We start from the raw sequence: 26,828 nt of genomic DNA on the forward strand, positions 1-26,828 counted from the left end.
GGAGTCACTGAATGCTGGAGTGTGACAGCTGTAATGTGAGAGCGCATGGCACGAGCCTGAGACACAGCCACGGCAAATACTCTCAGATACAGAGCTATGATGACAGTAACTGGAAAAATAAAGGTCAATACAAGATCAACAGTCAATGAGATAGGGTCATATAAAAACACACATTCACCGTAGCAGGATTTATACTTCCCTGATTGAGTTGGGAGATCCTTTAAATAAAGAAGGCTGTAGAAAACAGAACAGAGCCAACACAGACAAACACAGAGTTTAACTCTTCTCCCGGTGATTTTAGTGGTGTAATGCAGAGGGTCACAAATAGCCACATAACGGTCAACTGATATGAGCACTATGGTACCTATTGATGAGGAGGGAATGTTGACTGAAAGAAGAGTATACGTAGCACACACAAGGTCACCAAAAAACCAGCAGGATATTTTTCGGAGGATTTCTGCAGGCATCAGCACGAGGCCCACTAGAAGGTCTGAGACAGCCAGAGAGAGGAGGAGGATGTTGGTGGGTGTGTGGAGCTGCCTGGAGGGAAAGAGAAAAGCACCATTTAACCAACAACAATGACAGAACAACCAAAACCAGTATTCAAAATAATAAAGATGCTTATGAATTTAAACATTTTTCCGATCCACCACATCTGACAGTTAAAATTACTTGGTTGAGGACATGTTGGACAGAAAGCAATGTTTAGAATTGGTAACAGAGTAGACATGAAAAACATCAAAGTCAGACATTTGGTGCACCATTATTCAGTACTAGCTCACGGACAATTCTTCTAAATATACAGCAGCTGTTCACATTTTCAAGTTACATATCCTGTAGAGAGAAGCAAAAAAGTTAATATCTGCCTGAAGTGGGAGATAGAGATGATGATGAGCAGGTTGAGAGCCACAGTGATCAGAGAGATGGAGTACCATACAATGGTAACTGTTTCGGACCAAGGAGTCAAGGGCTTCCAGCAGGAGGTGTTTGGGAACTGTGGAAAGCAGAGCTCGGCTCCGTCCTCAACCTCCATCTGCAGAGATCTGCAGATAGCTGCAGCTCTGGCAGCTTTCTGAACAAACCTGAGTCATGTAACTGATTTATCGCTCTCACATTCTCTTCATCCCCTCGTTCTCAGCCCCTGTTTGTCTCTGATGCCCCTCCTCCTCACTCTGCACATCCCACCATCATCTTAATCACTTTCTCTGCAACCCTGCTTCTCACACTGTCTCGCTATCCAATCTCTCCATTGTTATTCTTTAGCCTTGTTTCCTTTCCTTTGTCCTATTAATGTCTTACACATTACTTGTCAAGTTACTAAAACAGTAGTTTTGCATTGCCAGCTCTATCTGTACAGCCCATAGACTGTATAATATGAATGGACAGAGCATGTGTGACGTCACCCATTGGTTTGTGGCGATCTGCTATGAGTCGTCGAGTTTGCCGTTAAGGGCGTAGCCATCCTGTTTGCGTATATGACGATTTTAGATGAGAGGGAGGAGCTGCTTACATTCTACATTACACACTTTCACTGGCAATCACATCTTAGCCACGCCCCAAAAACACCCCCTGCTTTATCGCAGATTTTAGGTCTTTAGGATTTTAGACCATAATTCAAAAAATTAACATTGTTCTGTATTGCAAAAGACTTAAAACTAGCGATTGAGACCATAAACGCATCATGAAAATGTTTACTGAGGTAATAAATCAAGTGAGAAGTGGTTCACTTTCTCATAGACTTTTACAGAAACCGACCTCCTTTTGCAACCGCACGTGTCGCCCCCCTGCTGGAATTCAAATAGAATGCAGGTTTAAGGCACTTCTGCATTTGCAACACTTCGCCGAACCGGATGCTTTGTCCACTAATATTTACAGTCTAGGGTACAGTCCTGTGGAGTAAGGTCTGGGTACACCACAGATACATTCTTGGGTAGGAGAAAAAAATGCTCCATGTTGTTTGCATTTCTTTAAACCAATCACAATTGTTTCGGGAGACGCTAAGCTCTGGATGCAGCAATGGAGGCTCTGTAAATGTTTCACTTGTTTTGGTGAAACATTTTCATCCTGGGAAAAGAAATTGCCACTTACAATGTTAAATGAAGATTACTGTTCACACAATACAGTAATGTGAGCTATTTAAAATAGCTGGACACATGGTTAAACGTAATTTATGCTTACCAGAGTATTGCGCTGGGTACTTTTTCCATAGCAATACCACCAATTGGCACGGAGGTCCATGTTTACCCGCCGGCAAAAGTCTGCTGGATGACTCGCATCAACCGGTAAAAACATCAGCGACGTTCCTTCTCTAGCGTTTAGCTTAGTGCAGCGCCATTGAAACCATACACGATGGTGGCTAAGATGGGTCATTCTTCCCAAATCTGCCCTCTTATCCCAATATGGTCAGTTCTGGCTCCAAAACAGGAAGATGCAAAATGCAAACTCCTAGCTTCATAAGTCCACAAACCAATGGGAGATGTCACTGATGCTAAGTCCATTATATTTACATACTATGGTTTGTGTCCGAGCCATTGAGGCCCAGCCAATCAGCGTCCTGTGCAGATCTATTGGCAGCCGGTGTTGGGCAAGTTACTTATAAAATGAAATATATAAAACTAGTAACTGTCATTTGAGAGTAATTAGTGACATTACAATATTACTGTCACGGAATTGTAATGCTTTACACTACTTTTGAGTTATTTTCACCAAAATAACAGCTGACGTTTGAATTTCCACTGCAGGATTTTTACCTCCCTGGTTAAGTTGGGAGATCTTTTACAAAGAGAATGCTGTAAGAAATGAACAGAGCCAAAACAGACAAACGCAGAGTTTAACTCTTCTCCCAGTGATTATGTTGGTGTAATGCAGAGGGTCACAAATAGACACCTAACATGTCCATGGAGAAAAAACAAGATCCCGTATGATTCAGGCAATCATGTTTTGAAGAGATCAGTTCTAATTTCTTAAACATTTTACGTAAAAACAGGGGGAGGGCAGTGGTCCTGAGATTATGCATTGTTTGTTGGTGTTCAAAATACTGTAAATTAAGCAGACAATATCTGCTTCAAGCTTTTTTCAGACTGTTGCATCTTTAAATTATTCCCTCCAGCATGCAACACAGCAGAAGATACAGATGGGTGTTGACATAGTAGCTGTAGGGCAGAGGCATTAACATCCTTAACGAGGGCACCTTGGTGGCATGTTGTGTGGCACCTGTTGATCGGCACTTGACAAACCATGCAAGACCCAACAACAAGTATGGGGGAAGAGTCGATATCTGCCTCTGTGGACGTCTTCAGGTGCCCGCAGGCAGAGTAGGGATCCTAACAGACGCTCGACAACCGGGCCAGCGCGAACCGAGGGAGAGACGGGCCTCTGCCGGGGACAGGCAGACCAGCCAGGTATGCCCAGAGAGGGCTGTTGCTGCTCACAGAGAGGGGGGAATTCTTGCTCATCAAGAATATCGATCTTGTTCTCCAGATGAATGCCTCTGGCATTGAGATGCGGAGTGGTCGATTTCCTTGCTGTTTTCTGCCCTTTACAACAGTCCGGGGCTCAGGTGTGGAACATGCTTGGTATTTGTGCTTAGCACTGCGGCTCAGCCATGCATTTTCACCCACGGCTGGTGGAGCATCACATAGGGCAGACTCACCAGCGGCGAAAATGGACCCGGACCAAGGCAAGGTGGTGTCGTTGGAGTCCGGTGGAATTTAGACTGGGGACATGGACCATGAAATTTGCTTAGACGGGGCAGTGGTGATTGTAGAGAGTTGCATGAAGAGCTCACCCTTCTTTCTTAAATGCTCCCGCAAGCAACTGATGTCTTCAGTTATCTGTGAGTAGACAGACAGACAGTTCTCACAAACACCCATTGTAAAGCAGCTGCCGGGTAGCTTAGCCACCGGGCTAAAGACGAGCTTAAGCTTGCAGCAACGGCGATAATGTTTAAGTCCAGGCCAAGGTGTATTTGTATCTGTCTCTCAAAAGAAAAAGAAAAAAAGGTAGCTTTTAAAGATTGCTGCTGAAGGATTGGGTGGTTTGTCAGTCTCCACTCCAATCCTTTCTAACTCATTTTTTCTGCTACTAATTGGCAGAATAGACCTTTCTTTTAATCAAATAGTTACTGGTTCAAGAACAAAACAAAGAAACCAGTCAAATAACAATCATAGAGATGAAGGAAATGTTTGTGCATTACTGCTTTGCTGTTGGCTCCTGCTGTTACCACTTGGTCAACACCTAAGCGCAAACAAACAGATGTCCCAGGTTGACAACGACCGTCGTTAAATATGAATGGAATGCTGAGATCAAACTTTTTTTGGACATGGATACCTTGCCATCTACTCGATCACTTAGCAATTTGATCACCCCTGTTGCGACACACCGAGCAAACAAAACAACCTTACCATCTGCTCGAACACCAAACAATTTGAGCTCCCCCGTCGCAGCATGATGAGCAAGCAGGACAACCAGAGAGCAATTAAACCCTGGCCCATCTACTAACCTTTCCCCGGAGGGTGCACCAACAGGTGGACAGCACGGGTGGAAACTGAGCTCTGGAGGGACAGACGTCTATGCCGATATAACCGGAATTACATACAGTGACAACGGTATCCAATCAGCAAGAAAACACAGACCTGAAGGACAACACAAGGGTTTATAAACTAATAAAAATCACATAGAAGGACGTAAAAATCCCAAATATACAGAAGTCCACAAATGTGCTGTCAAAAGCTAGTGACTGGCTTGCTAGCTAGAGGCTAAAAACATACCTGACAAGCTAGGAATGGTCACAGCAGCTCACATCCAGTGTTAGCTTGTTAAGCCAACTCAAAGTTTAGGATCCAGGAGTCAGATGACTAAAAACATCTAGGTAAAACAAGCAGGATCTGAAAGTGTAGCATAAATTAGTGGCTTAAAAACTGGATAAATAATTATTTATTAATATATTTTACAATTAATCACAAAACTTCTGGTGGGCAAACAAAACACAGCGACCAGAAGCGACTTGAAGTCGGAAATATGACTATATAGATTGTTTATTCCTACCCTCGACTACATAGGATTTTTTTTAAATAAATAAGCGCCCTATCAGTGGCAGGAAATATGACCCACTACTTTTTATAAGGATTGCTTGTGACTCGGAAGCAGAGCAGAGAGTAGCCCCATAACCACAAGGTTGGCCTCCAGCCACACGTCAAATTGTCCCTGAGCAAGACACTGAACCCCAAGTTTGTCCCCGGACACTGTAAATATACAGTATATATATATATATATATATATATATAGCTGTCCACTGCTCCTAATATTAGGTTGGGTTAAATTGCAGAAATACCATTTCACTAAATTGTACTGTGTGTATTTGACAAAGAATAACGTTGTTTGGTTTTGTTTTTTTATAATCAAATGGGAAACAAGCTTCACTCTCCTGGATAAGAGTTTGTTTGCCCAATCCACCATCCCCAACTGACCTCCTTATGCTCCACCTCTTTGCCCGATTTTGTATTAGCTGACATTAGGAACTGCCAAGATGGTGACTGATGGCCAGATCTACTGGGAGCTGCCCACTTTGAGCCTAATTTATACAGTCTATGCTCCTGATTAGCATCCCCTTCCCTTTTAACTCTTTGAATTCAGGATCCCAATTTCCCCAAGACCTATACTCTGGTCAATCCGTTCACATTGGGGCCACTTCCACCCCATCCACACATATGAACATCATTTGTTTGGTCTAGTATCAAGGCGAGGAATTCTTGACCATATCATCTGAATCCTCAGCTGCTGGATATCACATGCCTAAAAGTTACATTAACAATGTAATCTTGTTGGAATCAAAGAATCCCATGTTCACCTCTGCCAACCAAAATACTTTTTAACCTTTTCTTTGTGCTTAACCCTAACTCTAGTTTCTCCTTCTGACCTTAATAAATCCCTCCATTCCTGACCTTAAAGCTATAGTGCGTAGTTTCTGTCTTCCCCTTGAGGAATTCTAAGTAATGACAACAACACAGTCGTTGCATCCACATGACACAAGCATTCGGTGATCACGCACCCCCCCCACTCCTCCTCCTTGCAGTTGCTTGTAATCAAGGAGAACACGGAGGTATAACTTAATTTGTGTTTCTTTGTGCGAAAAGCCTCCCGACGACACCATTTTTTAAACCCAGCCATACTTAAAAATACAGGGAGTTTTGTCAAACTCATTTGGCAATGGTATAAATGTAACAGATGTTCATTAATATAAAAAATAACTCACTAAAGCTCCAACCCCAAACATGACACTTTCTGGATTACGTACATCAAAAGTTGTACCACTGTTTGTTGTTGCTTATGAAGCAAAGAATCCAAGACCTCTCCTCCTGTCCATAACCCTCCCAATCAACAAGATATTGGAGCCGCCGGATGTCCAAGAGACTCTGGACCATGTAGGCTGGATGGTCATCTATGATATGTACTGGAGGTGGGGGATCTGTAGGAGGGCACAAAGGGCTTGAAGCCACAGGTTTCAGTTGGGACACATGGAAAGTGGGATGGATCTTCATGGCCTGCTGCAGCTTCAACCGAGCAGCAGAGGGGTTAATGATGGACTCGATGACGAATGGACCCAAATACCGAGGCGACAATTTGCGGGACTCTGTACGCAGCGGGATATTCCTGGAGAAGAGACAAACCTCCTGTCCCGGCTGGAATGGGGATGCAGGGATCCTGTGCCTATCCGCCACTTTCTTGTTCTGCTCCGTGGTCTGGAGCAGCGCCTCACGGGCGTAGCACCAAACCTTATGGCATAGGCGTAGGTTCTCCTGTACTGAGGGGGCCGCCACTTCTTTCCCCAGAGGTGGGAACAGAGGAGGTTGGTAGCCCAGGGACACCTCGAATGTAGAAAGGACGGTGGCAGAGGTGGTCAGAGAATTGCAAGCATACTGGATCCACGGGAGATGTTTAGCCCAAGTGGAAGTATGTTGAGCAGCCACGCAGTGAAGGGATGCTTCCAGGTCCTGATTGGCCCTCTCTGTCTGGCCGTTGGACTGCGGATGGAAACCTGAGGACAGGCTAACAGAAGCGCCGAGAACAGAACTCTTTCCAAACACGTGAAATAAATTGTGGGCCTCTATTAGAAACGATGTCTACAGGTATTCCATGGGGACGGAATGCATGTTGGACAATGGGGTCCACTGTCTCACTGGCAGTTGGTAATTTTGGTAATACTACATAGTGAGCAGATTTAGAGAATCTGTCCACAATGGTAAGCATTGTATCATTACCTTCAGATTTAGGAAGACCCGTAACAAAATCCAGAGCGACATGTGACCAGGGATGACTTGGAACCGGGAGAGGTTGCAGGAGACCCGAGGGAGACTGGTGGCTTTTCCCTGAGCACAGATGGTACATGCTGCCACGTAAGCTCGGACATCTGCCTCCACTGACGGCCACCAAAAATGTCTCTTAAGCAATGTCAGGGTGTGGAACATTCCAGAATGACAGGCGAAACGGAAAGTGTGGACCCACTCTAACACTTGCGACCGTCCCGAGGCTGGAACATAGAGTCGATCAGGTGGTCCATCTCCAGGCCCTGGATGCAAACCTTGGGCCGTCTCGACAAGGGATTCAATCTCTCACCGTACAGCAGCCACCAAGCAGGTAGAGGGCAGGATAGCTTCAGGCTCACCGGTCTCTTCAGCGTCAGTGAACTGGTGAGACAAAGCATCAGGTTTAATATTGCGCGATCCAGGATGGTAAGTTAAGGTAAAGTTAAACCTGCTGAAGAATAGGGACCATCTAGCTTGGCGAGAGTTGAGTCTCCTGGTAGACTGGATGTAGGCCAAGTTGTTGATCCAGAGTGATCGATCCAGACCACAAAAGGCTGCGCTGCCCCATTCAGCCAGTGCCGCCATTTCTCCAGCGCCAGTTTCACTGCCAGCAACTCATAGTTTCCCATGTCATAATTTCTCTCAGCTGAAGACAACTTTTTGGAGAAAAAGGCACAAGGATGGAGTTTCTGGTCTGTGCGTTGAGAGAGAGAACGGATCCCACCCCAGAGTCAGAAGCGTCCACCTCCACAACAAATAGTAGTGAAGTGTCAGGGTAAATAAGCACTGGGGAGGTGGAAAACAGTCCTTTCAGAACACTCATAGCTTGGTCAGCCTCAGGTGACCACAGGAAGGGGTCTGTGGGCGACCTGAGTTTGGTTAGGGAGTGACCACCCGACTAAAACCCTTGATAAATCTTCGGTAAAAATTTGCAAAGCCCAGAAGACATTGTAACTGTTTACGTGTATGGGGCGTGAGCCACTCTGTTACCGCTTTAATCTTTTCAGGTTCCGCTGATACCCGCCCATTCTCAATAATGAACCCGAGGAAGGAAACTGTCGGTGAAAACATTTTTCAGCTTTCACATAAAGCTTGTTTTCCAAAAGGCGTTGGAGGACTAAACGAACGTGGGACACATATTCTTCAGGGGACTTGGAAAAAATCAGAATGTCGTCGAAATAGACAAAAACAAAACAATTAGAAAAATCTCTCAAAACATCATTCACCATGGCTTGGAAAACCGCCAGTGCATTGTTGAGCCCGAAAGGCATTACCAGTTACTCAAAGTGGCCAAAAGGGGTGTTGAATGCCGTCTTACACTCGTCATCTTGTCAGATCCTCGACCTAGGCGCTGCACAGGTCAAGTTTTGAGAAGACGGTGGCGCCCTGGAGGGGTTCAAAAGCAGAGTTGATAAGTGGCAGGGGATATTTATTTTTGACAGTTATATTGTTAAACCCACGAAAATAAATGCAGGGGTGAAGGGTCTTATCCTTCTTGTCCACGAAGAAAAACCCCGCCCCAACGGGAGACGATGAGGGGCGGATGATGCCTGCAGCCAGAGAGTCACCGATGTACTTCTCCATAGCCTCCCGTTCTGGCCTGGAAAGGTTGTAGAGGTGGCTTGACAGTAAGGTGGCCCCTGGAAACAATTCAATAGCACAGTCATATGATCTATGGGGTGGCAAAGATAAGGCTTTTTCTTTGCTGAATACTTCAGCCAGATCCTGGTATTCCTCAGGAACAGATGACAAATCGGGAAGTTTCTCAGGCGTAGTAGGGATACTCACAGTTGAAAGAATAGCTGAACCGGGACAAAGGGAGTGACAATGGCTGCTCCAACTGTGTATTGTTTGATGTTGCCAATCAATCTGGGAAATATGGAGACTGAGCCAGGGAATGAGTGACTTCAGCTAGGATGTTACTATCTATGGCTGTAACACTGAGGGGGAATGGCAGTGGTTTGATGGGAATGCCAGCTTGTCTAACCAGATTGAGATCAATGAAGTTTCACTCTGCCTCAGAGTGGATAAGGGCAGATAAAGGTAGAGACAGAGTGCCTAGTTGTAGAGTAGCAGGGAGTTGAAGACGGGGATCTGTGGGTTCAGACTCAGAAATAGGGCTCGCTGGTATACCCACACTAACTAACGAGCCATGTCTTTTGGCCATACTGGACACTTGTGTGCGGCCGCTCCTCTCCGTCGCCTCTCTTGGAGTCTGCTGTCAATTTTTATAACTAGGGAAACAAGACAAGACGTGCAAGTCATTAGGTTCGTCACGAACAGCTAGTTCATCTTTGACTGAATTGTTCAAACCGCTCAAAAAGGCTCCTTTAAGCGCCTCCTCATTCCATTTGGAATCTGCTGCTTAAGTCCAAAATCGTCAGAAATGTATTTTGGCCCTAAACCGTTTAGTGATTTATAAACCAGTAAAAGTATTTTGAAATCAATTCTTTGAGGCACTGGAAGCCAGTGTAGAGACTTCAGTACTGGAGTGATGTGATCCATTTTCTTGGTTTTAGTGAGGACTCGAGCAGCAGCCGTTCTGAATCAGCTGCAGCTGTCTGATTGATTTTTGGGGAGACCTGTAAAGATACCGTTACAGTAGTCAAGTCTACTGAACATAAAAGCATGGACAAGTTTTTCCAGATCCTGCTGAGACATTAGTCCTTTAACCCTTGATATATTTTTAAGGTGATATTAGGCTGATTTTTTAGTTATGTTAATGTGGCTTTTAAAATTCAGGTCTGAGTCCATGACTACACCAAGATTTCTGGCTTTGTCTGTTGTTTTTAACATTGTCGTTTGAAGCTGAGCGCTGACTTTCAATCGTTCCTCTTTTGCTCCAAAAACAACCACCTCCGTTTTTTCTTCATTTAATTTAAGAAAGTTCTGGCACATCCAATCATTAATCTGTTCAATGCACATATTTAATTGTTGTATTGGGCTATAGTTCCCTGGTGATAAGGTTATGTAAATTTGGGTGTCATCCGCATAACTATGGTAACTTATTTTGTTGTTTTCCATAATCTGAGCCAGTGGAAGCATGTAGATGTTGAACAGAAGAGGCCCCAGAACTGAGCCTTTGGGGAACTCCGACGTCATATTTGTATGCTCTGATGTATAATTACCTATAGACACAAAGTAGTCCCTATTCTTTAAATAGGATTCAAACCACTTTAGTACTGAGCCAGAAAGACCAACCCAGTTTTCCAATCGGTCAAGCAATATGTCATGGTCTACCGTATCAAATGCAGCACTGAGATCAAGTAATACTAAGACTGAAATTTTGCCACTATCTGTGTTTAAGTGGATGTCATTAAAGACTTTAACTTTAAGAGCCGTCTCAGTGCTGTGGTGTGGTCGAAAACCTGACTGGAAGGCATCAAAACTGTTGAAAAACCACTTTTTCCATGATTTTACTTAAAAATGGAAGGTTTGATATTGGCCTATAGTTGCTCATTAGTGTCGTGTCTAGATTGTTCTTTTTTAGGAGTGGCTTGATGACTGCAGTTTTCAGGGCGTGTGGGAAGATACCTGAGAGCAGAGATGTGTTTACAATCTGTAGAAGATCTGAAGCCAAACAATTCAAAACATTTTTGAAAACACCCGTTGGTAGAATATCAAGGCAACAGGAGGAGGTTTTTGTCCTCCAGGTTTTTAAGGTTGATTGTATGAAATTGTGTCATGTTGGAATTTGTTTTGCGTGCACACTGTGACAACACATATCCTGTACTTGATATGGAAGCACTGACTGTTTGTCTAATTTTCTGAATTTTGTCTGTGAAGAAGGAGGCAAAGTCATTGCAAGCCTTGGTAGACAACAGTTCAGATGCTACTGGTACTGGAGGGTTAGTTAATCTATCAACAGTAGCAAACAAAGCATGTGAATTATTATTGTTAATAATTAAATAATAAACTTATATACCTTTTACAATATCACAACCAATAGCAAAAACAGCAAGCCTGTAGCATGGACACGTCTGTGTGTGTGTGTGTGTGTGTGTGTGTGTGTGTGTGTGTGTGTGTGTGTGTGTGTGTGTGTGTGTGTGTGTGTGTGTGTGTGTGTGAGAGAAAGAGGAGGGTGTGTGTCGAAATGTAGTCTACCCAAAGACTACCAAAATGGCTACTCCTGTGAGCTGCACAAACCTATTTAGCCTCAAGAGGGCGGTAGTGGTGCTGGGTGCACGAGGAGGGGTTGACGAGGCTAGGGCACTAGAAGAGGCCGAGGGGGTTGCTAGGCAACGCGCACGCCCGTAGCTTGTATGCTAGGCTATGTGTTAGCTCTATACAAAAGCTATACAGACTCCATGTGGTTAAGCTAGCAGCGTTAGCTTGGGAGCTACGTGACTAGCTTGCAGGAGACAGCTGTTCACCGTGGTGTGTGTGAGAAAGAGGAAAGAACTTGAACAGAAGGAAAAACTTCTTAATCTCTTGCGGTTTTGAAAATAACCCCTCTCTTCGTTACTCGAGACTCTAACTTAACTTGTCGTGACAGCAGAATCTGAGGTTTGGTTCAACGAGAGAAAGCGTTCTTTTCCTCGCTACTTTCAGCGAGCGGACAACTGACTCAGATTGCTGACAGTAAACTTCTCCAAGGTGGGAAGTAATGTACACAGTCTCAAACACAAACCATCAACAGAGTATCGTGATCAAATGACACATTCACTGAAACAGATTAATAATCACAGCCTGGACCAGTAGCACATGATTAAAATCAGATCACATTAATGGCAAACTAGTGGTCGCAATAACCTTTGCTCATTAATAAAACACACTACTTATCTCTGCCCAGACGTCAGCCTTCTTACTGTGTGTATAGTCCATTTATTTCTGTCCATAGATTTCCACAGAAATGAAATGGGACGGGTCCCTGGCGCTCGTCAGCGTCCCTCCAAAAAGGCAGCAAGGGGGAAAGTTTAGTCGATTTTGAGAAGAAAAACGTTGTTTCCTTCTCACTGCAGATATGAAAAAAAACACTGGTGCGTTTTCATAGGATCCACTGAAATTAAACCCACTTTCTCCAGAAAATAGAAGTTTAGCACAAGCGCTTGCGTGCCTCCTTTCAGCAACGTGAGTTGCAATGGAAGACAAAGGATTTTTTTGGTGACCAGGCTATTTATAGGTTAAGACCCCATGCTGTGTTTATGGTCCCGCTGAACCAATAGGAAGACTCGAAACTCTTGAAAGTGTGAAGACTACAATCTTGTAGTTCTTTGACTTCCTGCCAGTTGTGAGGCTCTTTCCCCTCTGGCTGGGACTTTCGCATAGAGGTGTGAACTCACAAGGCTGGGGCTCTTGCAAGTAGGCCTGTCTTTTGTCTCTGAGCTCTTTGTCTCTGAGCACATGTGCAACATGTGTGTCTTGTATCCAGAGGTCAGTTTAATCTGAGGCCTTTTGGTTAAAATCTGGTTTAATACCACAGATGGTCCCAACATATTTATATGGTCATTTCTGGCTTGGCGCCTTTGATAACCTTAATCACACCCACTCCCCCTCTCTCTCTGTCCTCGCCACTCCCCACTTCCTGTAATGACTACAAGGCTGCAAGACTTACTTTTCATTTCAGGAGAAGAGACGAGGGAGGGGTGAAAATGTGTCAGACTGATGGTTTGGCTGAGGATCAGCGTCTTTTATTCATGCCAGTGGGTGTTTACAAACACACACACACACACACACACACACCTCAGCCTAAAATGAGAGCTGACTTGTCTCCCTCGGCAAAAAAATTAAATACTATCAGTGATTCCGAATCATTCCTGTTGTATTGTCCGTTGTCATTTCATATTTGCATGTTGCTCGCTGGGCATTTAGGGAAATACTCTGACATAAGACAATAATCTTTAGCTTGTAAAGAAGAAGGTCACGGTTCTAAAACAGAAGTAAGCATGCAGATACAGTAGCTAATGTGTAAAACAGAAGCTGCAGCATGCTGGAGGCTGTCAACCAAACTGATGAATGAGTTAAAGGCATACTATGTAACTTTTCCCTCTTTGGTCCCCCTACAGGTTGTCTCATTGGAACTACAGCGGTCCAAGCTGTAGTTCCAATGAGACAACCTGTAGGGGGACCGAAGAGGGAAAAGTTACATAGTATGCCTTTAAAGGCCAAAGAAATAGAGAACATAAATACCTGGTGTCTGATGTAGATGTTGTCCTTAAGGTGTAACCACCTGGTTGTACTTAACAGCTGTAGGGCTCTGTGTGTGTGTGTGTGTGTGTGTGTGTGTGCCTGCTCATCTGTAATAGGGCTCATTTAGTCTAGATCAATGTAAGTACATTTCCAGGATAAAGCCTGACATCTGGCGCATGAGTAAGTCTTGGCCCCTCACATTCTCTGTTGCCATTCTTAAACACTGTTCACTTTGGGAAACAACAACAAACTAGGAGCTAGCGAGCTTCACGCTGAAAATGGCAAGATTTGAAGAAAATTTGGACGGTGCAACAAGGCAGGCCTGTGTGGTTCTTTTGGGGAATAATTGTAAAGATTTACAAAGAATATATTTAGGGCATTTCCTCTCTAACTGGGACGTTTTGGGACCAATTGGTGGGATTGCTGTGGAGGAAGTACATGCGGAGACAGTGGTGGAGGAAGTACTGACTCTCAGTACTTAAGTAAAAGTACAAATAACCAGAGACATATTTACTTTAGCAAAAGTAGAAGTACCACAATGACAACCCTACTTAAGTAAAAGTAAAAAGTACCTGATTTTAAATGTACTTGTATAATGATTTATTCTCTTAATCTTATTTGCATATTACCATTTTTAATAAGAAAAAAAAGTTGGTTAGTTGGTTAGTTTGCACCTTGGTCAGTGAGGGCACTGTGTCTAGCGACCCGTGATTTACAAAGGGGGGGGTTCACTTATTTTGATGGTGAGCTTCGACAGTATCCATACTGTCCAGTACCGCAAACAAGGACTGGCCTTTAAAAAAAGTTCCTATCCTAACCAGTATAAAAAGGAAATATGTTGTTAGAATCGGAACGCGGTTGGTTTTATTCATGGATGTATTTTAAGACTGTTTTATTTCCTTAACCATGGGAGCGTAAGCAAATAAAGTGTGTGAAGCAGCAGAAATGGGGAGGCAATATGAAGAAATAAGATATGAACGCGTCTCATGCAGCCTGGCGGAGAAATAAACGATGCAGTGGAGAGAAATAGATGGCAACTATGATTTAAAAATGGGAATAACAAAAAACAAACATTATCATTTTCGCTGTATTACAGAGGGTCAGCAGCACTGCGGCCGGGCTCTGGAGCACCGGAGCTGGCTTGGAAGCCGATGAAGGTTTGGCGGTGCCCCATATACTGTATATCTATGGCAACCAAACTTCACTGGTGAGACAAACGTGTGACAGTCAGGAAGACGTTTTGGCAGGGGGAAAAACTGATCAGAAAATGTAAAGGAACGTTGTAGAAACATAGTGGAGTAGAAAGTATAGATAATTGCTGCAAAATGTAACAAAGTAAAAGTCAAAAGTATGCACTATTTAAGTAAAGTACAGATACGTGAAAAATGTACTTAAGTACAGTAACAAAGTATTTATACTTTGATACATTCCACCACTGCGTGGAGATACACTGGTAAGAGCTAATGAGGTTTAATCATGTATCGGCTAATTTAAATAGCTCACATTACTGTATTGTGTCAACAGTTAACTTCATTAAAAGGTCCGACGACATGGTGCTCTTTGGATGCTTTTATATAGACCTTAGTGGTCCCCTAATACTGTATCTGAAGTCTTTTATATAGAACTTAGTGGTCCCCTAATACTGTATCTGAAGTCTTTTATATAGACCTTAGTGGTCCCCTAATACTGTATCTGAAGTCTCTTCTATATAGACCTTAGTGGTCCCCTAATACTGTATCTGAAGTCTCTTTTAATAGACCTTAGTGGTCCCCTAATACTGTATCTGAAGTCTCTTTTATATAGGCCTCAGTGGTCCCCTAATACTGTATCTGAAGTCTCTTCTATATAGACCTTAGTGGTCCCCTAATACTGTATCTGAAGTCTCTTTTATATAGACCTTAGTGGTCCCCTAATACTGTATCAAGCAAGGTGGAGGGTGGGGGTGTGGCCTTGACCAACTGCCACTTTGCTCGTTTGAAAGCCATGATGTCTCTTTCTCATGGGCAGGCCAAATTCTCTGGGTGGGCAAATCAGAGAAAGGGGAGGTAACCTTCCGCCTTATGACTTTATAAGGAGAAGATTCCAGATCGGCCCATCTGAGCTTTCATTTTCTCAAAGGCAGAGCAGGATACCCAAGCCTCGGTTTACACCTATGACTATTTCTAGCCACTGGGGGACCATAGGCAGGCTGGGGGAACTCATATTACAGTTTTGTACAATCACTTTGCTACTAATTTCAGAACCTTGACGTCATTTTTCAAAACTCTAGACATAAAACTCAAAACGATCATCACTTGTAACACAGACTGTCCAATGTTCAAAACATTGCATTGTGCATTCATATCTTTAAAGAAATATTGCACTTGCACAATCCTTGGTTCAAAAAACAAATTTATTGTGAAATACCATTGAAACGTTACTTTAGATCACCCGCACACAAGCTACCCATAGTTTCACTGTGTCATCGTTCGTACAATCATTAAATATTGTAGTACAAAATAGGTGATACATGTTTCATTATGGTACTACATATAAATATATCCCTGTAAAAGTACTGCAGTAGTAGAGTGAATACTACAGACTAATGTGGTACAAGTGTGTGTGTGTATTTTATATATATATATATATATATATATATATATGGGCTGTCAATCGATTAAAAAAAATTAACTAATTACAGTTTTTTTTTAATCGCTTTGGTACAATTTTCACAAGTAAGGTGTACATTTTCAAAACTCTTAGTACAAATATCCAAACTGATCACACTTGTAACGCAGCTAGTCATTCTTTCAAAACCTGATGTAATGTTTTCAGTCCACATGATCATCGTTTCAAACACAAGATTATTGTAATATGTAATGAGAACATTTGGTTTAATCACCGAAACACAACAGTATGATCTTCTTTCAGTTTAGTACTTTTAACAGTCAGTTCATCCAACAGCAAACAATGCAAGATACATGTTTCAAATCAGCCTTAGAAGTGCTGAAATCAATATGCTATAGTAGTATAAAATACATATTACACAGTTACACATTAGGCAATACACTTACATTACTTACATTTACATAATCTATCATTTCCAAAATATCTCTCCTATGTGTAATCAAGTGAAGGATCATTGAAGACATCCTCTACAATCATTTGGGCAAATTAGTTTTTATTTTTCAGATATAATTGTAACATAGTTATGTTTTCTATAATGTAACTAAATGAGAACAAAACATAACAATTAGTGCACACATTACATTAATTTGGCTCAAGCCTGTCTTGAGCATTTGGCCATAGATTCTCGTCCACATCACAATGAATGTTTTCATTGTTCAAGCACCTTGGAAAAAATCTTTTGGCATGACGAATTCATGCTTGACATTAGTCTACATTGATGTCATCACATGCATCATCCATGGCCTGAAGGAGGGTGGCACGCTCAAGGGGATGGCGATCATAGACCTTCCACCTCCATGCTGAAAAAAATTCCTCAATAGGGTTGAGGAAAGGAGAGTATGGAGGCAGGTAGAGGGTCATGAATCGGGATGGGTCTGAAACCATGCTTGAACTACCTCTCGCGTGGTGAAAACTGACATTGTCCCACACAATTACATATGTGACTCCTTCACCTTGACAGGCCAGCTCAATTTCATTGAGAAACTCAATAAGATGTGCAGCATTATAGGGGCCAAGTAATGGCCTACGTCCTAGGACACCATCTTCAGAGATAGCTGCGCACATAGAGATGTTTCCTCCACGTTGTCCAGGCACTTGGACAGTGGCCGTTGGCCGATAATGTTACGTCCACGGCGACGAGTTTTGGCAAGGTTAAAGCCCGCTTCATCAACAAAAACGTACTTGTGATGGTTCACATCAGCGTCAAGCACCATAACCCTCTGAAAAATATAATTTGGTTAGTTCTTTTTACAGTGTTGTTCCAATATACATATGATGCAAGTGATGCTTCAAATAGTAACAGTAAAACAATATACAGTATAGTGCTGTACCTGAACATACTCAGCCCTTAGTTGTTTCACCCGGTCATTGTTTCTCTCAAAAGGCACCAGGTAAATGTGTTTCATTGATACCTGGTGCCGCTTTAAAAGGCGGGCTACTGTTGGTAGGCTGATGGATGCCACATTGGCAAAGGTGTCATTGTTCTCCTCAATTTCCTGCTTTATTTCTGACAGCCGTATATCATTCCTGGCCCTCACCATTTCCACCACTGCCAACTCTTGCTGGTCGGTCAGCACACGGCCACGACCACCACTATGGGGTTTTCTGTTAATTCTAAGCATAGAACGGAGAATACTATCAATAGATCATGCTGTACAAATACTGTAACATGTTAACATGCATTACAATTTACTGTGAATGTAATAGTATACATCTTCCACACTTACCGGTTTTCTTGGCGAAAGGTTCGGATGATAGAATTGACAGTTGATCTTTTTAGATTTGGCTCAACTAATCTGGCAGCTTCTGCCATAGTAAGGCCTCGGTTCACCACATTATCAACGACGATGGCCCGGACTTCATTAGAGACAACAGTTCTGCCTCCCCCTCTCCGATGACCAACCCTTTGATGGGCCCCATGCCCACCTCTCTGACGGATCCCTCGTCCACGAGCTCTTCCAATTCCTTGCTGTCTATCCTGGTCCATGTTGAAAGAAATTGCCAGTGTTCAGACCCTCACTTATATCTAATGACCAATTGTGGTTACCCCATCTGAAATCAATTAGCAATAACGAGTTCTCTTCAGGTGTGGTTAATTTATATGTTCTTACAAACACATATTTTATTTCTATAGTTCTCAAAATCCATATACTGTATTGCTGAAATGGAAATATATAGGTTTACCAAATGGTTAAGTGATTAACCATTAAGATCAGTTGGATTAATTGTTGGTCAAATGTATTTACACATATCAGATGAGAAGCATATCAAAAGTATTGTGAGCATTGCATTGTGAAAGACAATTACTTCATATGAAAGGTAAGTCTTGATGACACACTGATTAGGTGTGGTGAAAAAGTGAATGTGTAATTTTGTGCGTTGTACTTAGTCAATTGAACATGTGATTACATGTTTGAAAAAAAAAAACTTTGATGATCTGCTTTGAGTTTTGTACTAACAGTTGTGAGGTTTTACCACATACTTGCGATAATAGTACCAAAGCGAATAAAAAAAACTGTAATTGCACAATTTGCTGTAATTAATCGCGATTAATCACTTTTTAAAATTGAGACTGAAGCTTGTAATAATGGATATTTAAATGCTAAATCACTTAACTTTGCAAATATGAAGAAAAAAACAAACAAGGAAAGGTTCTGCTAAGTTCAGAATGTTTAATATCTTTCAAAACAACAGCAGCAACAATTTGGCTTAGTCCTGCTGAAGGCTGCTGGAAACGGCTAAAAACTGTCCGACTTGAGAGCAGATTTTTGTCACCGTCCCCGGCTGCTGTCGCTCGTCTACTTTACAGGCGAGGCGCAGTTCATCTCCAACGAGCCCATGTTCAGTCGGCGGCAGGGCAGTCGGGACTCACCCGGAAATGGCGAATGGAATGAGGTGACTAGTCTCTCAAAATCTGACGAAAATCTTTGTTGATCTGAAATGAAGACAGATTCAACAACTGCACGGCCTATTTCTCTCTTCAAATGTTTTCAGAAACGTGTTTCAGTGAACTATTTTAGTACAATATGAGATCGTATTCTGAACAGCCGCCATGACAGTCTGGCTTTGAATTTACGGAGAAAACAAACCCATGTGACGCGTTCGTCCAATCCACTGCCGGTTTTCATTACTTGGGCAACGATACAGAGTTGCGCCGCCTGCTGTTATATAGACGTATTACGTTTCTCAGCCGCCACATGAAGTAAACAAACACAGCTGCGTTAATTTCGTTAAAAAAAATTTATTAATTTTGACAGCCCTAATAAATATATTTACTGTATTTAACCTTTATTTACAGTATCCAAGTAAGTCGATTGAGAACAAATTCTCATTTGCAACGATGACCTTTCACATTCACACAGTTCCACATTCATACCTGGAAGCTGCCCAGTACAACCCCAGTCTGATCTGCGGGCCACTGAGCAGTGTGTGTATGTGTGTGTGTGTGTGTGTGTGTGTGTGTGTGTGTGTGTATGTATGTATGTATGTATGTATGTATATATATATATATATATAATATATATAATTTCTCACAAAAGTGAGTACACCCCTCACATTGTAGTAAATATGTCATTATATCTTTTAATGGGACAACACTGAAGAAATGACACTTTGCTACAATGTAAAAGTATTAAGTGTACAGCATGTATAACAGTGTAAATGTGCTGTCCACTTCAAAATAACTCAACACGCAGCCATTAATGTCTAAACCGCTGGCAACAAAAGTCAGTACACCCCTATGTTAAATTCCCATAGAGGCAGGCAGATTTTTATTTTTAAAGGCCAGTTATTTCATGGATTCAGGATACTATGCATCCTGATAACGTTCCCTTGGCCTTTAGAATTAAAATAGCCCCACATCATCACATGCCCTTCATCACTGGCCTAAAAATCTGCCTACCTCTATATCTGCCTCTCTCTCTCTCTCTCTCTCTCTTTTTTTTTTCTCTCTCTCTCTATATATATATATATATATATATATATATATATATATATATATATATTTATATTTATTTATCATCAGTAACGAGTTGGCATAATTGGACAAGCAATTCCAAGGGCCTGCATGCATACAGTGCAGTACTGTCAATACTGTAAATAGTCTTAAAGGTGGTACATGGGACCATAAAAACAGTGTCTGATAAACAGTAGTAAATTACAGTAACGAATGATGATGAAATATTACATCCACAGATCATGTAGTCTAATTGGTTTATGCTCCACGCTAATTGGTGACAATCAATCTTGTTATCTTGAAACTTTCATGATCTAAACATGGAATATTGTTTGTCAGTTTCCATACAACTATGCATTAAGAGTAATGCAACAGTTACTTATCATTTTGAGTAGTTGTATAAATTGATGGTTAGATCATTGTAATGAAATGAATAGACAATCATTTGAAATGTAATGTGTGAAATGCCTTTTGAAGTAGTAGTACTTTGATGTTAAGTTGTATCATATTGAACAGGTGATCTTTGTTAAATGAACAAATGATCTTTGGTTTAGGTGTATTGTATCCAAGCAATTGAAACAAGTGTTAGAGTTTTGACAAATGTGAATTTTGATCATTGGTTGTGAGTTTTGTGTCTAGAGTTTTGAAAATTGACGTCAAGGTTCTGAAATTAGTTCCAAAGTGATTGTAAAAAAAAACTGTAATGCTAAAAAACCTCATGAAGTTAAATTTTTATGCCATGGGACCTTTAACAAATCAATGTGAACCAAAGTCCTCATTTTGTATTGCATAATAGAAGACAGCTATCAAGAGAACTCATTGGCTCAAACAGTCTGTGGGTTACCATGTGTCAGCATACTGTACTCAAAAAGCATCTAGTTTAGTCCTGATGTGTCCCATCTACGTCGTCACGACATCCTCCTCTCATTGTTCATTGTATCCACTTGTGTATTTGTCTCGTGCCAGAAAACCTGTTGACCTCTCTTCTTGAGGTAAATGTACGGCAGAGTGGTTTGTGTCCAGATGACACACTCGGTAGGCATCCTGTCCCAGAACTGACAGAGAAAATCGGCCTTTAACTACACAAATGAGTGGATATATAATAAGTGTGGCATGCATGTGTTCACTTTTTTTTTCTTAAGTAACTTTCTTCTTCAGAACAAAACCATTGAAGTTTGCTTGTTCAGAAAAAAGTTCCAAAATCCATCTAGAACAGGCACTGACATTGGTCACCTATACTCCTGGCTGCATCCTATGAGGAGGCATCATTCATTTTGATTTTGGCCACAGACATAGTCTATATTATAGTCTATAGTGTGAATTATCTTATTATTAAATTATCTTAAAATAAAAGATATAGTGTATCGTGCATCACATACATTATGAACAAGTATCTAAGTGGTCTTGAAGAGGATTATAGTTTTCTGTCTCTCATTTGGACTCGGTCTTGACTAGTCCTGGTCTTGGACTTGACAAAGGTTGACTTGACTACACCACTATCCACCTTGTCATCTCAAATGCTGTACTCCATTACTATCCTGCAAAATACAAGTCAACAGCTCCATCTTCTGGCAAGTCAGCAGAGCATCTCATGAATAACTGTGGCAGTTTAGGTCTGCAGATAATATAGCTCTACAATGAACAATAATTGTTGCATGGCACAGGCTTTAACACCTGCATCATTTAGTTTGGTTGAATCACACTAGGGTTGGTTTTCCCCCTTGGTGCGGATCGTTTGGGCAGGTTTGAATGCAACAATCATACTCAGATACCAGGAGTATGAAGGCTAATAAGACACCTAAATAATCAAATACTTTTCCCATCATATTTAACCCTAGCCCTAGTTTTTCTCCGACTTTAATTAATCCCTTCTTTCCTGACCCTATTTACCCTATTTATCTTTCTGGATGACGTCACATTACCTGCCAGCAAAAGTTGTATCACTGCTCTTTTTTTATTTAACAAAGCCCTACTGCCTCAATTGAGTGGCCCTATTTATTTATTTTTTACACAATGTTGTCTAAATGCAGCTTCATAGCTCTGAAACGCCTATCACTTTGTGAAAATTAGGGACGATTGGAAAATGGCCAGTAAGAGTATCTGGTTCTTTTACACTGTTACACTGTTCAATGTCCCTGCTGGTTTGCAAGCCCTGGTGACCCGTGTTCTTAGAAAACCGGTAGACAAATAAATATCTTTCTATTTTGATGATGACGAGGTCCCTGGGTGTTTGGAATTTCCACAGGTGGAAAATCATCAATTATCTGTTGCTGCTCCACTTAACCTCTTAACCTCTTAACCCTCACCCAACCTTTTGTTAGCTTTGACTGTCACTGTAGTTTATTTTTTTATGGAGTTTTCTCCAGGTCATTATTGTCTCTTTTTGTTGTTGCTGACCAGTCCAAATCACATCACTTAGTGTAAAAAAATCAATAAAAAGACATGACGATACATTACGAATGAGTCTAATTTATTATCATAATTCATGCGACTTTACAACAAATCACCATGCTATGTTAAATGGAATGAATGGCATCAAATCTGATTTAAATTGCAACCCATCAGATTTCACATAGTTTCTAAAACTTTAATTTCCTCTGTCCTATGATCACAGTGTACATGTTAAAAAACATAAAAACAACAGCTGATGTTTTTCTATACTGGAAAACTACATGTACATGAAAGTGTGTCTGTTCAAGGGCATCTTTTGAATCTGGTAATCATATCTTCACTTTCTGTTTTTGATAACTCACTCACTGAATAGCATTCATTGCTTTATCCTTAAACTGAGTCTGACCTCAGTCCCTCCACCGCCTCTCTACAGCATGTTGGTCTCAGAGGAGCCAGGCTGCAGTATCTGAAGAGTTACAATGAGTTTAACTGCTTTTCTAAACCAGGGGTACAAGAAGGCATAGATCACAGGGTTTAGACAAGAGTTAAAACAGAAAAGAATGTTTAGAAAGGGTTTAATTAAAGCAATAAACGAGTTGTAATTTTCAAATCCTAATGTGTATAATGGGCAGAAACATATTAGAAAAACAACTACAAGAACACCAAGCTTCCTGGCTGCTTTCAGCTCTGATTTCTTTGCCTTTGGAGTCACTGAATGCTGGAGTGTGACAGCTGTAATGTGAGAGCGCATGACACGAGCCTGAGACACAGCCGCGGCAAATACTCTCAGATACAGAGCTATGATGACAGTAACTGGAACAATGAAGTTAATGAAAAGATCAAAAAACAGTGAGATGGTATCACTGAACATAAAACATGCTCCATAGCAGGATTTATCCATCTCTGTTTGAGTCGGAAGATCCTTTACAAAGAGAAGGCTGTAGGTAACGGAACAGAGCCAACACAGACAAACACAGAATTTAACTCTTCTTGCAGTGACTTTAGTGGTGTAGTGCAGAGGGTCACAAATAGCCAAATAACGGTCAACTGATATGAGAACTATGTCACCTATTGAGGCTGAGGGAATGTTGACTGAAAGAAGAGTATATGTAGCACACACAAAGTCACCAAGAAACCAGCAGGATGTTGCTCGGAAGATTTCTCCCGGCATCAGCACGAGGCCCACTAGAAGGTCTGAGACAGCCAGAGAGAGGAGGAGGATGTTGGTGGGTGTGTGGAGCTGCCTGGAGGGAAAGAGAAAAGCACCATTAAACCAACAAGAGTGACAAAACAACAAAGAACAGTATTCAAAATGAAAATAAAAATCCTCATGAGTTTGAACATTTTCCGTTCCACCACATCAGTAGTAACCATATGTTTAAGTGTAGACAGTTAAAATGACTTGGTTGAGGTCACGGTGGACAGAAACAATGCTTAATATTGGTAAGAGAGTGGACATGAACAACAGTCTCTGGCATCAAAGTCAGACATTTGGAGCAACATTATTCAGAACTAGCTCAAAGACAATTCTTCTAAATATACAGCAGCTGTTCACATTTTTAAGTTAAAATTCCTGTAGAGAGAAGCAAAGAAGTTAATATCTGCCTGAAGTGGGAGATAGAGATGATGATGAGCAGGTTGAGAGTCACAGTGATCAGAGAGATGGAGTACAGAATAATGGTAACTGTTTGGGGCCAAGGAGACAAGGGCTTCGTGCAGGACATGTTTGGGAACTGTGGAAAGCAGAGCTCGGCTCCGTCCTCAACCTCCATCTGCAGAGATCTGCAGATAGCTGCAGCTCTGGCAGCTTTCTGAACAAACCTGAGTCATGTAACTGAATTATCTCTCTCACATTCTCTTCATCCCCTCCTCTCTCTCAGTCCCTCTTGGACTCTGATGCCCCTCCTCCCTCACTCTGCACATCCCACCATCATCATTGCTCTCTCTGTAACCCTGCCTTTCTCACTGTCTCTCTATCCAATCTCTCTTTAGTCATTTTCTACACGTTTCCTTTCTATTGTCCTATTTTTTGTCTAACAGATAACTTTTCAAGTTTCTAAAACAGTAATCCTGTATTGCCAGCTCTATCTCCACAGCCCTTTGGAGAACAGTCTGGCTACCCCACAGATGCATTCTGGGATAGGAAATAAAACAGTAATTTGCATTTCTTTAACCCAATCACAATTGACTTGGGAGGCGCGAAAGTCTGTATGCAGTGCTGGTGGCTCTGCAGAACATTCTCGGGAAGGAAATTGTTTTGGTAACACATTTGCACCTGGCAAATGAAAACGCCACATACAATAATAAATGAAGTTAATTCACACAATACAGTAATGTGAGCTATTTAAATTAGATGGATTTATGGTTAAACATCATGTGCTCTACTAGAGTATCTCCGTGTGTATTTTTTCCATAACAATCCCACCGATAGGCCCAGAAAACTCTACTGGATATCTCGAATCAGCCAGTTGGAGATCAGCAATGTTTCCTCTCTAGCGTTTGGCTTAGTGCAGGGCCAGTGAAACCATACACGACGGTGGCTAAGCTGTGTCGTTCTCCACAGCTGACCAAATATGGTCACTTCAGTCTTCAAAATACCAAGACAGTGTTGGCCAAAATGCAAACTACATAGCTTCAAAACAGCAGTCCACACTGGGTGACTTCACTGATGCTACTTCCATCATATATATAATCTATGGTTTGCTGTCCGAGGCCCAGCCAATCAGCATTGTGTGCAGAGCTACTGGCAGCTAAAGGCATGGTTTAGGTGTGTGCTTCATGACTGTTCATATTTAACAACAATGGAGGCTCCTAAAGAAGGCAGCTTAGATACTAGTATAGAATCAGTCAGTGTTGTGACCAAATCATCTTTTCTCAAGTATCAAGCAAGTCTCAAGTTATTTAAGTGTGGGCAAGTCAAGTCACAGATTTTGTCAAGTCCAGTCCTTAGTTAAAGGGATACTTCACCGATTTAGCATTCAGCTTTGTATCAGTAGAAACCCGATAGTATTTCTGAATGACCGTGCCTCCCTCCCTCATGTCCCCCTGAGACGAGAGATTTCTGCATTTGGGGCCTGGAAAAAATCTTCCGATGACGTAAAATGACGATTTTTGCGTCATTGGAAGATTTTTGGGCCAGAGGCAAAGGACTACAGCCAGTAGTAGGATCTACTTCCGTATGTTTTCAACACGCCCACAGGGGGTTGGACTGCCGAGTCTGGCCGAGGTATTCCAAATGAAAACGACTGTCAGCCATCTTGAATCTTCGCTAAACAGGCTTTCGGTTTTCAGCAGAAAACATTTACAACAATTATCTGCATTCAAACTACCGGACGTGTGTACCACCGGGATACATCGGTACAGATCGGAGAATATGGAGGAAACGTTATTACAGACGCAATACGGCACACTACGTGAGCTTCGCCTCGCACGGAGACCAGCGGTGTCGCTCAATGCTGCTAGCCGGCTAGGGGACATCCTCATCGGCTAGGTGGAAAGCTAACGCTAGCTGTCCACCTGTCCCAGCCATCCTGCTTGCAAGTGTCTGCTCATTAAACAACAAGCTGGACTACATCCTCCTTCAACGAAAATCCCAACGTGAGTTCAGTGACTGCTGTGTTTTTGTTGTTGTGGAAACATGCCTGAACAACAGTGTACCGGAACCGGGACTATCCAGCTACCAGGCTGCTCTCGCCAACCCGTGGAGGTGGGCTGTGTTAAACGGACTGGTGTAGAAATAAAATCCAACTAGCTACTGCTAACTGCTGGTGGAGCTTGTGACTGTTAAATACGACCATTCGACATTCCACGCTAATTCACGGCTGTGTTTATACTATGTGTTTAGCTACACCAATGCTAGTATGCGTTAGCTGAACTTTACGGATCCTGCTTGCAAGTGTCCGCTCATTTAGACCACAAACTGGACTACATCCAACTTCAACAACATTCCCAACGTGAGTTCAGAGACTGCCGTGTTTTTGTTGTTGTGGAAACCTGCCTGAATACTGTATTGGACTGTCCAGCTACCAGGCCTGCTAGCCCTCCGAGCTAGAGATGCTCTGTCGCCAGGTAAAAGAGGTGGGCTGTGTTAACACCGAGTGGCGCAGAAATGTGGTGATTTGTATCCATTTAACTGCTAACTGCTGGTGGAGTTTGTGACTGTTAAATGCCGACCATTCTACATTACACACTAATTCACGGCTGTGTTTATGCTCGGTGTTTACCAAGCGCTAATGCTAGTATGCGTTAGCTGAACTTTACGGAGCCTATAAAGTGTGTGTACTAAATGTAGCCTGTTTCGTATGTCGTTTTTTATAAAATGTCGTTTTATATATGTTAAATGTGTAACACCACTTGAGTCAACGGCGAAACGTTGTTTCGTG

General features: G+C 42.0%; 2 protein-coding genes across 2 annotated transcripts; both read right to left on the bottom strand.

The window, feature by feature from the left end:
* Positions 1–17,131: 17,131 nt before the first annotated feature.
* LOC120570281 lies at positions 17,132–18,168 on the bottom strand. The gene is made up of 3 exons (XM_039818546.1): positions 17,828–18,168; positions 17,432–17,714; positions 17,132–17,320 (listed from the first exon to the last, which is right to left on the bottom strand). Exons 1-3 carry the CDS (start codon positions 18,085–18,087, stop codon positions 17,132–17,134), a joined length of 732 nt encoding a protein of 243 aa, XP_039674480.1. The 5' UTR covers positions 18,088–18,168.
* Positions 18,169–22,809: 4,641 nt separating this feature from the next.
* Positions 22,810–24,218, bottom strand: LOC120570286 (trace amine-associated receptor 7e-like). Its single transcript, XM_039818551.1, has 2 exons — positions 24,052–24,218; positions 22,810–23,690 (listed from the first exon to the last, which is right to left on the bottom strand). Exons 1-2 carry the CDS (start codon positions 24,216–24,218, stop codon positions 22,874–22,876), a joined length of 984 nt encoding a protein of 327 aa, XP_039674485.1. The 3' UTR covers positions 22,810–22,873.
* Between the last annotated feature and the right edge of the window lie 2,610 nt (positions 24,219–26,828).

The sequence above is a fragment of the Perca fluviatilis genome, chromosome 12 (assembly GCF_010015445.1).
Source record: "Perca fluviatilis chromosome 12, GENO_Pfluv_1.0, whole genome shotgun sequence".
NCBI lineage: Eukaryota > Metazoa > Chordata > Actinopteri > Perciformes > Percidae > Perca > Perca fluviatilis.